At 38.2% G+C, this 17,284-nt stretch overlaps 1 protein-coding gene across 3 annotated transcripts; it reads right to left on the bottom strand.

Moving 5' to 3' along the window:
• Positions 1–1,410: 1,410 nt before the first annotated feature.
• uap1 (UDP-N-acetylglucosamine pyrophosphorylase 1) lies at positions 1,411–17,256 on the bottom strand. Of its 3 annotated transcripts, XM_017721164.2 has the most exons (11): positions 17,141–17,256; positions 16,145–16,426; positions 14,191–14,395; positions 12,828–13,003; positions 10,802–10,974; positions 7,353–7,546; positions 6,744–6,884; positions 6,387–6,575; positions 4,140–4,181; positions 3,465–3,531; positions 1,524–1,616 (listed from the first exon to the last, which is right to left on the bottom strand). In XM_017721164.2, exons 2-11 carry the CDS (start codon positions 16,419–16,421, stop codon positions 1,524–1,526), a joined length of 1,557 nt encoding a protein of 518 aa, XP_017576653.1. In that variant the 5' UTR covers positions 16,422–16,426; positions 17,141–17,256. The 3 variants fall into 3 exon arrangements, with proteins under 3 accessions (XP_037391040.1, XP_037391041.1, XP_017576653.1); XM_037535143.1 differs by lacking the exon at positions 17,141–17,256 and having other exon boundaries at positions 1,411–1,616; positions 16,145–16,421; XM_037535144.1 differs by lacking the exons at positions 4,140–4,181; positions 17,141–17,256 and having other exon boundaries at positions 1,411–1,616; positions 16,145–16,421.
• Between the last annotated feature and the right edge of the window lie 28 nt (positions 17,257–17,284).

Genomic DNA, 17,284 nt, shown 5'->3' with positions numbered 1-17,284 from the left:
AACTCTTTTTAGAGATACTTGTACCTATAAACATGACTTTGTCTCTATAAAAAGTTTAATTGAGGGTAATGCTACTGACAGCGATTTCAGTGTTTTTAACCAGTGTGTCCAAAGATCTTTTGATGCCCTTCAAAGTGAAATTAATTGTACAAATTTGTATGCTTACATACGCTATACATAATATTGTCACTGTCCAAAGAAAAACACTTATCTCCAATTTTTTAACTTTTGTACATCATTCAAGCACAGCAGATGTCATTTACATTGTGAGAAATATTCCTGATGACTGGGCAGTAGATTAAATAATATCCTGGAACTGGAAATAGGACTGTTTTTTTATCAGATATGGTGATCTGGCTCATGTGTTTGGATTAATTTTTTGGTAATGACTAGAAGACGTATGTAACCTCAATCAATTTATAATGATCCCATGGTCTAGTTCTAAAAGAACACTTCATAAGAAAAGAGATAGACCTGAAATACATTACTAGTATTATTACACGTTTTTTTTACTGTTGATTTGGTGCAACATATTTTGCTGGACAGTAAAAGTAACTGCAAAATAATAAAAAGGGGGGCATGAAAGAGAGTAACCGAGAGAGGGAGAGAGCCTCAGAGTGCATGTCTCTGAAATGGCTGTAGCGTGTGGTGGCTGTGCACACACTGGCCAATCATAACCTACCTCATAAACGCTGTGCTGGAAAATCTGATTCAACTCTGCTTCAGTTTAAGCCTCACATGCAAAAAACATACCTATCAAACACGCACACGGGAGGAAAGGACCAAACCTTTTTTATTGTAAAGAATTTATTTACTTTAATATAGTTATTTCATTTACTCTGCAAAATTCTCATCACCCTGGAGTTTACAGTAGCTCTCATATTAGAAATTCTGTTTGTCCACGCTCCATTTCTTCAGTTTTGCTACTTGATGACCGAAACATAGCCAATAATCGTTCATAACAATCGTTCAAATCAAATCAGCATTCATCACAAAGTGTATACTTTTCACAAAGTACATTCTAACAGTGTAAAGAATCAATATTTTAAAAAAGAAAAAGAGGAAAGTGGGACACAGAGTATCTATCCTTGAATTTCATCACTGCTTTGGAACACAACTATAAGTTTCTCAAAGAGTGAACAGAGACTGGATAGCAATGCCCCGACGCTGAGCATCGTCCTTTCAGAGCAACATTCAGTCTGAACGCACTGAAAAATTAAGACAGCAACCCATGTACCATATTCTTCAATGCATTACATTCAGGTTTATGGTGTATACATACATATAAATTAATAGCTGCAATGCAAATTCCCAATTTAGGAAAAGAAAAGCATTTATATAAAAATAAGTTTTAGCAAAATAAATAGTTTGATCTTAGGTGATAACTCCAGGCCTCTTGGGGCCTTTTTCCTTCATGTTATTGCACTAGAATGTCACAGTTTCTCCCAGCCTGGTAGAAGAGAGATGAAGGAGAAGAAAACAGTTTCCATGATAGTCGTCAGATGTGGCTGCCCGTTCGCAGATCACAGTCCGTTCTTTACATGCTCGTGGATGCCACTCTCGTCGATGACCAGGGCAGCGTGGAATTCTCTGCCGTTCACAAGCTTCTCCAGTCCCTGACAAACAAGAATAGCGGAGAGTTAGTTTCCAACACACACAGAGTTGGTTTCTCTGACAGGGATACATTTTCCTATCAGTTGAGAATCTCTATTCAGAATGCTGTGCAATCTAAATTTAATCCCTGTACAGAGAAGCTTTAACACTTCCACAAAAGCTCTGGATTTAAAATACTTTTTTCCCAATATCAGTATTAAACTCTTGAGTATCAGATAATACGGATATATTTCAATGCTTCTTTAAAAACTACTAAGCTTAAAATGAGCTATTTTTCATTAAAGCACTTCACTTATGATGAGCATCTGAAAGTAGGCTATGATGCTGAAACTACTCAAACACTCTACTACCCCACTGCAAGAAATACACAGATAAAAACATCACATGATGCAATGTGAGTGAGTGCTGTTTCAGGCTAATCTATCACAGGATTCTCCTTTTCCCCTCAGATATTTGCTCTAGCATTCTGCTGATACTGGCCAATACCAAAACCCATCAATGCTGATATAACATCTCTAATAAAAAACAGAATACAGATCTAGATACAGATACAGATTCAGGGTACCATCACTGTTACAAAAAAAAAACTCACATTTAATGACAAAAGGTTCAAAATGGCATTACCCTTTTCTCCTATACAGTTACCTTTTCTGAGAAGCAAGTTATTCTCAAGACAATTACATGCAACTACAACTACATACAACTACATGCTTCATATATACGCCCCATACAAAAACCATCACTTATCAACTATGTGTACACATAATTTAATATCTAAACTACACATGTGCACATTTTCACAAGTAGAACATGATTTATTAATTTTTTTTTTGTATGTGTATTTAGAACTACTCCTGCCCATGCATATGCAGAACTCCCTAGTGGTAAAATAGTGAAACTGTGGGAAAACTGATTATGATTCTGAAGGAAACTTCCATGTTCTATCAGCTATTTCAACATAAATGACAGAATGACTGCTGACTATAAAATAGTTTCATCAGTTCAAAAAAACTGTGTGGTAGTAAGTAGTATAAACACACTGATTAAACCAAAACAAAGCTAATTCATACTTCAGATTAATGACAGCAATATTTTCCATCAGTTTAAATCTAAAGATTCAGATGCACTTCTGCCCTGTTCCACTTTTCAGTGTATTGGTGAAGTTCAGTTGGATGACACAGATGACAGTTGATTTAGGCTCAGAGGAAAGTTAAATCACAAAAAGGCACATCTATTAAGCTGATCGGGATGCAGACAGTGGCTGATGTTGCTTTGCTTAAAGTAGTGCCTAGGCATTTTAGCAATCAATGTAAAGTATGTTTAAAACAATGTAAAATACAATCACTACAAGTAGAAATGAAATATGAAATACAAAAATCTAATTAAAACATTCAATAATTATTACTTGTTGAAATTATGTTTTAGAATCAATAAATACATTTAGGATAAGAAGTAATTTTATGACCATTTCCAATTGATTTTACTGGAAAGTATCAACATACGGCAACTGAATTGTCAAAAGCATTTAAAAGTACACACTGAAATGATTGAATTACTGCTTAATTATTATCATTAAACAATTATTGCACGTCTAAATTGAATTCTTACGTGAAATGTTGATGTTATTCTCACATGTTAAAATAAATTCTAAATGCTTAATTCAACTTTCTATAGCTGCTTAGTTTTACTGGGCACTTTCAAAGGAAAGTTGTTCACCACATATAGCCATTTCAGAGCACTTCTCAATGTAAACATGATAAATTGATAAATATCAATCATCTAATGTATACAGTTCTGCACATATTGAGAACATGTTCTAAGCACACTGTGATGAAAGAGGCCTCTCTTACCTCTCCTCCATAAGACACAAGTGGAGAGATCTCACATTTGATTGGCAGGTCTGTCCCATCTTTCAGACTGTAAGGTATTGAGGGTTAAAATCATTTAATCTCTATGGCATTACTCATAACAGCTGACAAACAGAGAGAAAGAAAAAATCTGACAGCGTTTGAGGAGGATTCACTGGAGTCATTGGAAAACCCATTCCACTCACGGCTGAGTAAATAGTTATGTATTAGAAATGAAAGAGAGCAACAGCAGAATACTGATTTCACATCATTCAAACTATGTAAAATCCAGTCACCCAGTCATCCACTGATACTGGCAACTGAAAAGAGGGTTTTTTCATTTGCCTGTCAATAAGCAGTTAAAAGATTATGAAAGAAAACTTGATTATGAGCAAGAAAGCACCATGAAAAACGTAACAGTTACAATAAAAAATGAATAAACAGTGTCAGCGCTGACCGCAAAGCAAGCAGTGCCCTGTCCCCAACATGCGCCATTCTGCTGTTAGTATCTACTGTCTGATGAGTCAAGGGCAGCTGGTTGAGAATACCAACCTTTACCCTCGCCAGGAGAGCAGAAACTCTCCCTGTGAGCTGCATTCTCTACGGCCTACTAAACTGAGTAAGGGAGAAGCGAAAGGCCCATCACCATGCACTACATACAACCGTGGAAATAGTTACTTCTGGCTGCCATCAGGTGAGAGTGTCCCTGCTGCTCCGTGTCTAGAAATGTTACACAGGAAATAAAGTGTGAAAAAGGTGGACTAAGACGTAAACACTGTGGATATATGGTGAAAACTGAGTGAAGGGAAATGTGACTTAGAGTGCATAAACTGTATTCTGAAGTGATGTTGAACCTGTACTGACCTCTCTTCTACATAAACTTCAACAGCGCTACTCGTTAAGCGCAGAATGACCGGAGTTTATGATGTGCCGCTGCACAGCACAGCGAGCGAACAGTGCATCAGATAAAAAGCTTATGTATGTGTGTTCTTTTGTGTGTGAGTTAATGTGAAAAAGGGAAAGAAAGAGGAAGAATGAAAGAAATGGAAGAAAACTGAGTGTGCAGAGTTAAATATTAAGTCTGAATGAGGGAGAGATGAAAATGAAAAATGCAAGGTAAACAGAAAGAATTGGTATGTGTGTGCACAAGTTAATGTGGAGTTTGTGGGCCTGATGTCCTACGCCTTCTGTGAGTTTCAGGGGGAAACTGACTGTATTCTGCCCACGTATTGTGTACCAAAGTGGTGTACGAGCATAAGTGTGCAGTTCATGGGTCATATGGTGCATAAAATGCAAAATGCTCTTCTCTTCCTCATGCATATACATTTGAGGGAGGGCCATATAAAAAATGGGTGGAGATATCACAGGTGTGGCTGATTACATATTCTGCTCAATTTAGTTTGAGCAACTTGTGAACCAGTTTTGCATTCATTTTCCTCCACATTTTAAAACCAGGCAAAACATTGGAAGTCAGCAGTCAGCTAAACAAATTGACAAATACATGCTAAAATCTTCATATATTTGATTTCAATTTTGTCGCTAAGCTATGTGAACTCATTAAAAAGGATTTAGTAAAACAGTGAGGATAGACCCATGTTAAATTTACACATTTAACATGAAACTGGAATGACATTATCATCTGCGTAATGTCCCGCTTTCTGGGACTATTCTGCTTTCTGGGATGCTGGAGTACAGGGGTGTGTTGTAAAATGTCACTACACAGGTACATAGTTTTAGGACAGATAAGGCTTGCTTACTGTAAGAAAGTTAGAAGTTGCATGTCAAATAACGATAAACCAGATCTACAATTGTGAAAAGACATGTCTCAAAATTTTCCTTGATACATGCAGGCTGTGTTATTGTTTCACAAACTGCATTCTGTTATCCAGAGTAGAATTAAACCTCTGTAGAATGTTTTAGTGGAAAGAACTTTATTCCACCATACAGCAGTTAGTTCCAGCCATGCAAGCTGATTGGTTGAGAGGTGTTCTAACTGCGCTGATATTTTGGCATAATATCACATTTTTTTGACAAACACCCTACTAAGACACCCTACTAAGACAAACGCCCTGTTAAGCAACGAGTTTGACAGCAGTCTGAGACACTCAAGCCATTTGAACGTTTTTATTTCTTACTTTGTGCAAAAACATAAAATGGATACTTGAATACTTTCAAGATCACATTTGACCGACATCCGATTTGGTCAGACACTGAAGATGAGACTACACTAAATTCCCAAACGGTCATTTTCAGAGTAGCTTTTCAGTCAGCAGCTGTGACAGAAGAACATTGACACAACCTGGAATTATCCATAAATAAACTGAATACCATTCACCAAACGTGTAGTCTCATTTTCAGAGTCTGACCAAATCGAACGGAGCCATAAAACTGGCGCAATAAAAAACTGCTGCTCAGTGATGGTGACTGTTTGGGAGTTTAGTTTAAGCAGCTGGAGAACGAACTGCGGCTGTGCAGTGAGTGGGCGGAGTTCGTTACTCTGACGCAGCAACAAGCTGCTTGTTAAGGGACTATAATTTGGCAGAAGGAGGTGCTAACATTAACACATTAAATGACACGTTCACGGCCCAATTTATTTATTTAACTGTTGTATAAAAGCAACAGAACACTCAAACATTAGAGCACTAGAACACCATCTCTTCATTACAGAACTTTAGTTTTCTGGTTTGTCTTACCGAAGGCTACTTTACTTCTCTTTTAAACCCAGTGCCTTACGAGTTACTGGGCAAGGCTGCGCAGTTTGTTTTAGTAAAGTCTTAATAAAGTGAATGTTAATTTCAGGCACATTGTGAGCACATACCATGGTTGCATCAATGTACATTTTGCGTCACATACATTCTGCGCTCACACATATACCTGGGTCTGTGTGTGTTTGTGTTTGTGTGAGTATACATGCATGCAGCTCACCTGGGAATAGCGGGCACACGGGTTCCGTTTTCATCTATGAAATGTCCGCCTGCATTGAGGATCCAGCGGTGGTGCAGGGACATGAGTGCTTGCCGAGCGGTTGTGGGGTTATCCTTCCCATCCTGACTGTCCGCATTCTTCAGAGGAGAAAACTCGTCCTCCCTCAACACCTCATACACCACAAAATTCCTGAAATATGCAACATGGACATCTCATGAGCAGAAGTACATATTTTCCCTTGCACAGTACATTTACTGCTTTTTATTACCCTGAGACAGGTTACAGGAGAAAGTGAAAAAGGTAAGGAACAGTAAAAAAAAAAAAAGAAAAAAAAAAAGATAAAATTCAGACACTAACTTGGCAAATTGGAAAATGTCGAAGACGAATTTTTCCATTTTAATTCCGTTGGGTTTGTCTGGTTTGATTAGCTGTCCTTGCATGTCCACATAGGGGATTTTCTTCTGTGCCACATGGTGCTGCAACTGCGGCTCATGCGTACTGACAGACAGGCAGGCAAGCAAAAAGACAGAGGGAAAGAAAGGGAGATGCAGAAAAGTGAAACACGTTCTTTCTATTAGAATATCATAAAAATTACAATAAGAGAACAGATCTGGCAAAGCCATCATGTGTTTAAAATACCAGACACACGAAAACTGCAGATGTTCCCTTCTTGACTTAACCTCATATTCTCTGTGCACTTCAAAGTTTGTTCCATTCTACTAGTATTTACAAGATGGCAAGACACACTGGAGACAGCTCATAGAAATAGCTGTCCCATTTAAAACCTTAATGAGGCATTTGTCTAGCAACAAAATACAGTATGAATTCCATTCTAAGTGTATAGAGAGTGATAAAAGAGTAATTAGGACTTTTTTTCAAGTTAATTTACTGAAAAAATATAAAAATGAAAGGTATGAATAACACTGACAAAAACACTATCATGTAATGTGGTAACTGACAACTCACTTGACAACATCTTTGAGGAAGGGAAGAGAGAAGAAATGATTGGCTACATTGCCAGCGTTGAACATAAGTCGACCGTCGGCGCTCCGCTTTTCGGCCGTTGTCAGGGTTATTTCGCTGTACTCAACCACTTGGTAACGTCCATCTACCTTACAGACCACGCCCACCGCCTCAGTCGGATTGGTTTTCTCCACCACCTGCCAATGCAGGCACACAATGCAGCCTGCTGTGATTTTTTCTGAGTTTCATAACAGAGTATGTGAAAGAAAAATGACTAAAGTTGTGAATATCAATCAAATATGACTGCCTGAAGTGATTCTGGAAAATGAGAGAATTCAAAATGTTATTTTAACAAGAAAGATACTTTATAAGCACTAATAAGCATCATACTGAAGACATAAACAGGAGAAAAAAAGTCATTTTAAAACACTTTCAACTAACTCTGACCACTGTTTTGTTCTCATACAAAAATTAAAGACTTTTCCCATGCTTCTTATTCTTACTCCTACCAGTTTCAACCTAGAGTAAAGAAGACCACACACTTCATTTAGTCTTCTCTATGCCTGGAGTCTGCATTACATTAAAGCAACAGCAGAAGGGGGGGGGCCTTCATCCATCTGTGAGTAACAAATTACAAAGTTCTCAGTTGATGATGGGTTAGGATGGGGGTGGAGGCACTGAGCTAAAGCCACATTAACTGCATGCTTTGCAATTTATGAGGGGTGGGTGGGTTCAACTTTTCTTACAATTGTGCTCCTAACATGAAGGGACTTTTTAATTACTAGTGGAATCCAGTGCCTTGGAGTCATCTGCATTTCAGACCAAACTGAAGACCCACATGAATTTGTGCTTATTATCAAAGCCAAATGTTTTCATTCATCATAAATTCTGAACTCAAGTTCAATGATAATGGCTACAATTATGTTTATTAAGCAAATGTTAAGATCTGGCAAAACAATACACAGGTAGAAGCACTGAACAAAGTTAACACAAAAATAACAGGCTACACTGGAGGTTTCCGTGTTTTTTTGTTTTCAAGCATGATCACAAACGGCCATATTTTATCCTCGATTCACTTTACTCCACTTTAAGAAGCAGAAAAATCCAGTGGAAACATTGGCAAGTATTAGAGAACTGTTTCTCAAGCATCTCACAGGGCAAATCAGATCATAAGATGACTGACATTTTTAAACCAGTGGGGACATTTTCCTCGCCTGCCTTTCTGCTCCAATAAAACCAATATACAAGAATGACCTAGAAACATCTGCGTCTGCCACAAAGAAACAAAACAGGGAATGTATTTCTTTCTCTATTAGCCAAAGCTTTGCCAAGAGTCTTGAAACACTGTAAAACGATGTGGCATCTGCACTTCCATAAAAGAGGACCGAGGACAAACGCAGAGAGACGTGGTGAAAGGGAATGTGCAAAGATGAGGAGGATATTGAAACTAATGATGACTAAGCAAGTATAATCGCATCAGTGCTGGCCAGAGCAGTCATGCTGAAGCTTCATTTCTATCTCGTTGACAATAACGAAGGGCAACACTCACCGTCATCATGAGCAATTAGAGAAACATTTTAATCTCCTCGAGGAGCCACAGCATTCAAAACTTGGTGAAAAACTCTAACGCTAGCCTTTTCTGTCAGACGTCTAATCTCTGTTTTGTCATTTACCGTGTAATACCAAGACACAGCCATAGATAACAAGTAATTTAAGGAACGCCTGAGGTTAAGCTCCACTCTTGTTAACAGATGTCTAACACAGGGAGCCAAGATGTCTGGTTCTTAGCTGATTCGCGACATATCCGAAGTGTCAGCACTGACGTAATGCCCAAATGCCTTGAGGTAGAAAAGGTCAAGCACTTTGAGAGAGTGGGAATTTGTGTCTGTTAGCATAAGCTAATCTTGAGATTTATGCCGAGTTACTTTTCATAGTTTGCTTAACTGTGCAGCACATTTACAACTCAAGAGGAGTATTACTACTAAAACACTGTAAAACAGAATAAATGTCAAATATATGAGACCCTTGTATGTCTGCACCGGTTATACAAACTGTTTCTATTTCCAGTGCAACCACAGCTCCCTGTAAACCAGTTTTCCTTTAGCAGCCTTGGAACACACAGTCACAATTCATTGTTAGTGACTGAGCACTTACAATCACAGGCTACCTTATACTTATTTCTAAGAGATCAAAATTTGCTTGTTTATGGACATGTGGTTGACGTTTCAGATTTCTAGAAACAATTGAATTATTTCCCAATTATACTGGCAACTAAATTTAATCAGTCTGTGGTGGAGTACAGCAGAGCTTTTGTAGAGCTAGCAGAAAGAACATAAGAGGTTACAGTAAAAGTCCAAATATGAAAAAAAAACCCTGCTATCAATCACACAGAATCTTTTGGAGCCTGAAAAAGTCTTGTTATAAGAGAGAAAGTGCCCCACCTAGTGGTTCTTGAAAAAGTTGGCGGTTCATTTCTCAGTTTGAAAATGGCTGCAGTTATAAATTTTGAAAACACATCCTATTACAACTAGAAGATTAACCATTTTAAGTCATTTTGATTGAGAATGACAATTTTTGGCTGCACAAGAGACCTAGCCATGGTCCAGACAAATTCAGATGCAGAGCGCACCTGGAGATTCACATGGTCTGCCACTTAAAAAAAAAAAAAAAAAGAAAAAAAAAAAAAGAACACAACAACAAAAAAATACCCACAGTAGAAAAATAACAAATGCTAATTCAAATATTAATTATAAAAATATCACACCTAAACTATATGGCTTACGCATATACAACACAATTGTTTGCGGTGTGTTGAGGTTATGAACTCTTAAGTACAAGTTGATTTTGTACAGACCTGTTCTATCCACATCTGTACTTTCTATACGCCTACAGCAATCTTACACTGAAAACCATTAGTGCTTAAAATTGATTTTCCTGATTAGTTCATCACCACATTAATCATCTCATAGCTTCAAGTCAGCTTTGTCAGTTGCAGTGTGCAGTTACAGATTTTCTGCTGATGTCGGGTCTATCAGGAGGTTACCCGGATAGTCGGTGAATAAACTAGTGTTCTGTATGTGTTGTTTTAATATTTTTAGTACTTTTTCCATGTAAGCCATTCCAGCGTACCTGACAAAGTAAAAGGTTAAACACTGAAAAACTTTACATTGACTACTTCCTACATAAAATGTTTGCATAAATAAATACAGATCAAATTATATTTAATATATTCTGAAGTCAGACATGAACGGATATTTAAAAAAAAACAAAACAAAGCAAGCTGACTGTGAAGACACTTATATAACGAGAGATCACCTTAAGAAAAAATAAGAATAGCACTGCTCAGCAGGACTACACTCATTATTAGCTTATTTCTTAAGGAACTCACGTCTTTAATGCTGTGTTCTATCCACTGACAAAGCTGAAATACATGACTGGAGATGGGCACTGACCTTCGCACCACAGTCTGCTCCTTTATGCACACAGAAGCCAATAAAGGCAGGGTCTGCCACTTTCACCAGGATATTGTCCACACAGTAGACATGTATATAGGCGATTCCTCTTCTCTCCATGTCCTCTACAATCTTATGTGTGCCCAACGATCTGTACAGGCCTCCATTGCCATCTGAATAAAAGAATTCAGAATCTTTGGTTACACAGAATTCAGTATGTGCAATCACATCAGTTCTTGCATTCATTCATACCTAGGCATTTATAAAGTGCAGTACTGGGCACTTGTCTGCCATACAGACAACACTTACTATAATAAGGCAATAGAGTAATAATTGTTCATTGTATAAGGAAAAAATTTTTCCAGAGCTATTAGAATAAGTCAAAAGCTGCTTAAAAGGTGCAATTTGTAAGATTTTTTAGTTTAAAACATTTTAAAATGAACTAAAATTAGTAACAGACTCTGAGGAAATAACAGTTTTGACGTGATGTCAAAGATGTATCATGTTGCAGAGATATCTTATGCAGTTACCATGCTAACTAGCTAGCTCTGGCATGTCCTGCCTCTTTGTGCCTCAAGAGATGATAGTGAGTCACTGTAGCATCGAGTCGGCCATCAGCCCCAAAAGACTAGCCAAAGAGCTAGTACAAAGGGATGAAGATTGATGTTGAGTTTGCAACATTTCTTCTAGACTGGTAAGGCGGGAGGAGTGAAGGGGGAAGTGAAGGAGCTTGTTTCCTTGTTTTTCATAATAGCACACTACAACTTTCCAGTGATATGCTGCCCCCTATTTGTTTGGAGTGTGGAGTATATATTCAATATGTTAAGGCATCTTTCATATTGCTCCTTTAAGTTACTACTGATACTGTTCTTCATAAATAAAAGTCGTAAGAATTCTAAACATGATAGATCTACAGATTATGCTGACAGGTTTTATGATTTTCTGGCAGTTTGGCAGATTCACTGAGCATATTGTAGGAAGCCCAACAAAGTTTGTTTACCCTGCTCTAAAACATCCGGTTCAACTTGTAAGGACTTGTTATTTAGCCGGGTAGTTTAATTAGGTGCGTTAAATCTGTAAACAAAACCCTGCAGTGCAGTGTGATACCCTGCCCTAAACCCAGAAGACCAGAATCAGAAGGCTGTCTATACAGTACAAAAATCAGAGACCACTCTTCATTTATTCACTTCGCAGTCAAAATCACAAGAAGTTCAAGTTATTCGTTTTTGGGAGACATTGCTAAGGAGTTTAGATCAAGAATACACTTGCCAGAAGAAGGGGAAATAAAACCTCCACAACTTTCCAAAACTAGAGTTTTGATTTGAAAATGATTCAAAGATTTAGTGAAAATTAAAGGAAAAACATTAGGGAAACAGCGGTACAAGACCTGGCAGGCTATCAAAACAATCACTATAAGATAAACAGTCCTTAAAACTTTCATCTTTGAGAGGCAGGATCTCCACTATTGCTTCAGATCTGAAAAAAATCCACAGGTGTTTCTGTCCATCTTTCCACTGTGAGAGGACAACTCAACACTATACTAGTCGGCAAGAATATATAGCTGTCAACAAGCTGTTACAGAGAAAAGGAAATAGACAGAAAAAAAGAAGAAACCTGCACTAGAACACAGAAAATTGACATCTGAGATGTGGAGTAAGGTTTTATACAATAATAGGATTACTTGGATGATGTGAAGCAGAAAACACAATCAACTTCTAACACTGAAATCTGGAGGAGTGGAAAAACATCCCTGCAGATTTCGAAAGAATGAAAGCAAATCTACAAAAAAAGAACGGAACCTGTAATAAAGGCAAAGAATGGACAAACTAAATACTGAACAATTTGATATCTGAGGTTTCTTTGTAATTTTCTGCTAAGTCATACTTGTTCTTTGTTCCCAGACACAAAAAAAGAAGTTATATTTAACGGCCACTGCGACTGATAATTAAATAAATGAAAGGTCGTCTCTGTCTTTTGCACAGCACTGTACCTGACTAAACCAGACTGCGGCCTATATAAACTTTACCTGGTGCCATGGCCAGTTTGCCTTTACCCTCAAGTATAATCTTCCCATTGTAGTCCATGGCTGGAAGCATGCCTTGCTGGAAAAATATGACATTGTCTTCTTTAAGGCCAAAGTACTTGTGCTTTGAGAAGAACTCTTTAGAACTCTCCATTGTTCTGCCACTCGTCATGATGTACCTGACATTAAACCAAGCACAGTTATGATGAGACTTCTTATAACAATACATATCACAACTGTTGGAATGAAAACTCTTATCTCCAAAATGATGTTTTATATGAGCAGCAATATACAATTAAACACCAGTGTGAGTGTCTGTGTGTTAATAATATGCAAAAATATACACAGACACATGAAAGTATTGTTCTTTCAAATATCACCCTTATTTAAATCTTTAAGTCTTCTAGTGAATAATGAGTATAGAAGGCTATATTACCCTTCACCAGAAGGCTAACATAGCCTTCCGTGGAATAATTAATAATAATAGAAATTCACAGGTAATGCATGACCCTCTGCAAGCATAGCCTTTAACAGAAGGCATTCCTTATTCAAAGCAGATACGAGTTGCTAATAAATTTAGGGAATTTCTGGGGACATGTTACATTTGATCTACTTCCTTATGACACTCATCATGCATGGAATGATGTGATAATAAGAGTGCGAACTCATATCTGGAGATAAGGCTGAGCAGAGTTGATCAGAAATCAGCTGGTAAAGACGGGCACAGTCGACTGACCTTGGCAGGGACCTTCGCAACCCTGCTCTTACGTCAACTTGACTTTACACCACCTATACTAATGGGGAATGTTACATTTATTCTAAGAAGGAATCAACTTCCTTAATCATAAAACGGTCTGATCTTTGTTCACATTTGAGCTGTCAACAACAATAATTATAAATACTGAATAAAACGTTTAGGGCTTGGCCTTTAAAGTGATGGCATACTTGGTGTCTGAAGTTTGGACGCAAAAACAGATGGCTGCTACTACTGTTTACAACTATAACATATGATCTTCACTCATTTTTACTACATAATTACTGCAACATACTACAACACAGTTTGCTTCATTTTTATACATTACAATATTTCACAAAAAGCAGCCTATTTAAGATTAGCTAATAACAGAGCATGTTTTGAAGTGTGTGATGATTTAGGCTGTGTGATGATTTTTGATTTCCATTTCTTGTTAGCTATACTGTACGTGTATCTGCACAAAACTGAATAAGCAAAATTTTAGACACCAAACAAGTCTTGGTGGATGGATGGACATTTGGGGTAAAGGGACAATGATGCAAATTCAATATCTTAAACAAATTATCACTGTAAACATGCTTTATTATTTTACTTATTGTAAACGTTTCTCACCACGGAATGCAGCACTTTGTTCCATGACGCTGCTCAGCTAGCTGCTCCAATTTCAGGATACGTTCAGCTTGGATCTGAAAGAGGGTTTTGTGAGACGGCAGGCCGACGTCATACATGCCTTTGGGATACGGGACCCCTAATCGAGTTCCCTGACCTCCAGCCAGCAGCAGAACTGCTACTTTGCTTTGAGAAATACAGCGCAGGCCTGTGCAGGTGGATGAGAGGTTAAGTCACTATTAGACTCGATCAGGTTGAGACCACATTGTTTTAGCTATGATGATACAGATGCATGGATAAGAAAACAAGCCACTGGCTTAGTCACTACAGCAGAGCTGTAATCACAGTGTCATACAGTGTAGATCAAACAAGTAAGACATGGTAACAGAGTTAATCAGACTACTTAATCAATTTGATGTCATCATGGCACATCTGTACTATGTAAAAGTGTTAGGCACTTTTGTGTTTATTTACTCATAAAAAATGGCAATATTAGAATAAATATTAAATAACAATAATACAATTAATTGTGAGTGTGTGTCTTAGTCTGTTCGTTTATCTATTTCCAACCCCCCTCAAGGAAGTCCAGCATTATCTGTAGTTATTCTCCAACACTCAGTATCTGGTATAGCATCACCAATCCATTATTAAATTAAATCAGATTTGCTAGTATAATAAATCCATGCAACTTGCATTCTTTCTAATGATACATGATATTTAATACAAGCAATAACACTTTAGATCCAGATAAACGATTTAATAAGTTTGCTTAGGTGCCCCATACGGACAGTTGTATGTAAAAGTTTGAATACTCCCAATCAAATGACTTTTTTGCTCATTTTCTAAGGGAAAATTAAGTTAACCCATCCTCTACAGGGAGCAAAGTTAAATATAGTGTTTTTCTGCTATTTGTAGTGCACAGTTTCTATTCACAGAGTTTAACATACTGTGAACGTTTTTGCCAACAGTGACAGTATACAGTATTAATGACTAATTCATAAATCTGTTAACATATCAAATGTACATTGGGCATTTAACTATTTACTGCTTTTGACTATAATAAAAATATCTAACAAAAAGGCTGAACTTAATAACCCAAAGGTCTTCTTAACCAAACCTTGTTATTACTTGAAGGATAAAAGACCAGATAATAATGAATCAGCCACGAAGAGCCATCTTTATACATAAGATAAAAAGACCTTGAACTACTGAATTCAGAAACTATCTTGGAATGCCATTCATAAACCATGTTTTCCTGAACTTTAGGAACATAGGTTGACACGCCCTGATATGGCACATACTTATCTTACATAAACTGCAGTTCAGTTTATCACATTGTCCTACTCAGCCTGTAGCCTGAATTCTTCAGGACATACACACTCAGACACAGGAGTTAACGGAATCGATGAGTTGCTAGACTTTGAATGTTTTTAATAAGAACATGGAGTGATTAAGGCTTGACACAAAGCTGAATGACCTCAGAAACACACACACACAGGACCACCATTTACGTCAGTTTTAAAAAGAACCAGATGTTTCCAGCCCCCATTGTGAGTCCAAGCCCAAAGGTGGGCTGCTGGGACAAAACCCAGAGAAGATTTCAGCTCTTGTAGTCAGTTCTATTTCAGATTTCTTTCACTGACATTAATCCCACCTTTTTTTTCTGCCCCCGTTGAGGAGGGGCTCTTGGCTGGAGCCAGTCATGAGTAACATACTAGGCTAGTTAGAAGTGGATTTCGAAATAACACGGATAAGATGGTTCCTTATTTAAGCTGCTTCATTCATACAAGTTACTGTACACTCAGAATGACCAGTCATTACTACTAACCATAGTGTTGTCTCTGCCCATGGAAGATCTGATCAGATGATCTACGATCTGCTAACATAATCTCATCTGTACAAGCATATATAACCTCATGTTGATGAAACAGTTCGTCAGTAAATAACAAAGCCTAACCTTCTTCCTCCCAGTATTTGAGGGACTCTCGATCACGGGTTACACTTCCCAGGACCTCCCGCGGCACTGGCTCCATTCTGGCGTCCACCTTCTCCTGCTTGGCCTGTCCAGAAGCCTCCATAGCATGTTTAAAAAAGCAGTTGATCTCTTTGAAGTCCATGCTGTCCAGCTCGAAGACCAGTTCAGCCTGCTCCTCAGGGCTGAGCTGGTCCCAGAACTGCAGGAGGTGGGACTGCCCAGCCTCTCCCAGTCTCTGCGCCGGTCTGCTGATGTCCATGCTCTCTGCTCACAGGGCCAGAAGACATAAGCACAGATATGGTTAGATAATCCAACCTTTTTGGAGTAGCAGGCAAAATGACCTTCATTTCCCCTAAATCAAATCTAACTAAATCTTAGATCTTGTTTAGGGTCAGCTATAAGTAGCAAATCTATAGGTTTCAATCAGGAGGTTTATGACTAACAGATTTACAGTCAGCTCCTCAGAGCAAGTTTAGCAGGAACAGATCTGACAGGGAAACCAAATGCTGATGGTAATGTCTGCTAATGAGGACCTGAGAGCCACTGTCCAGAATATAAACAGTCATGATCTGTCCAATTACATCTAGATCTTCGAGTCTCTACCTATTTTCTGAGTCTCCTCCAAATGTATGCCCACATGGCAGCAGGAACGCACAGTGGTGTTAGTTCATGTTTACTGACACGTCTCCTTTGAACACGTTAGTCTACGTTTCCTTACAGAAACCAAACGACGGCTTTATTACCCGAAATCGAAGCTCAGCTTGGGTTAACTCACCTGTTCGTGATAAATAATACAAATAATGATAATATTACCAGTTCCCGAGTAAAAACACGAACTGACAGCTAAGCTGGGAGCAGATGCGGTTTGCTAGACATGACTCTCTCTGCGTGAGTGAGCAGTGCTGCGGCAGCCGAGGTGCTTTTTCACACCACAACTCTACCGTACCAAAACGAACGGCTTGCTACTAACGTCCTTACCTTCAGTGAAGCTGACAGTATCTATAGTAGACCTCTTCGCTCTCTCTTCTCCCGAAACACACTTGGCTACGTTACCCACTACCAGAAAATCCGCCTCCCGTTTCCGTCATTTGACGTGGCACCAAACGCGAGTGGGAACGCCCG

This window comes from Pygocentrus nattereri, chromosome 26 (assembly GCF_015220715.1).
Source record: "Pygocentrus nattereri isolate fPygNat1 chromosome 26, fPygNat1.pri, whole genome shotgun sequence".
Lineage (NCBI taxonomy): Eukaryota > Metazoa > Chordata > Actinopteri > Characiformes > Serrasalmidae > Pygocentrus > Pygocentrus nattereri.
This window is presented reverse-complemented; position numbering and strand designations above follow the sequence as displayed.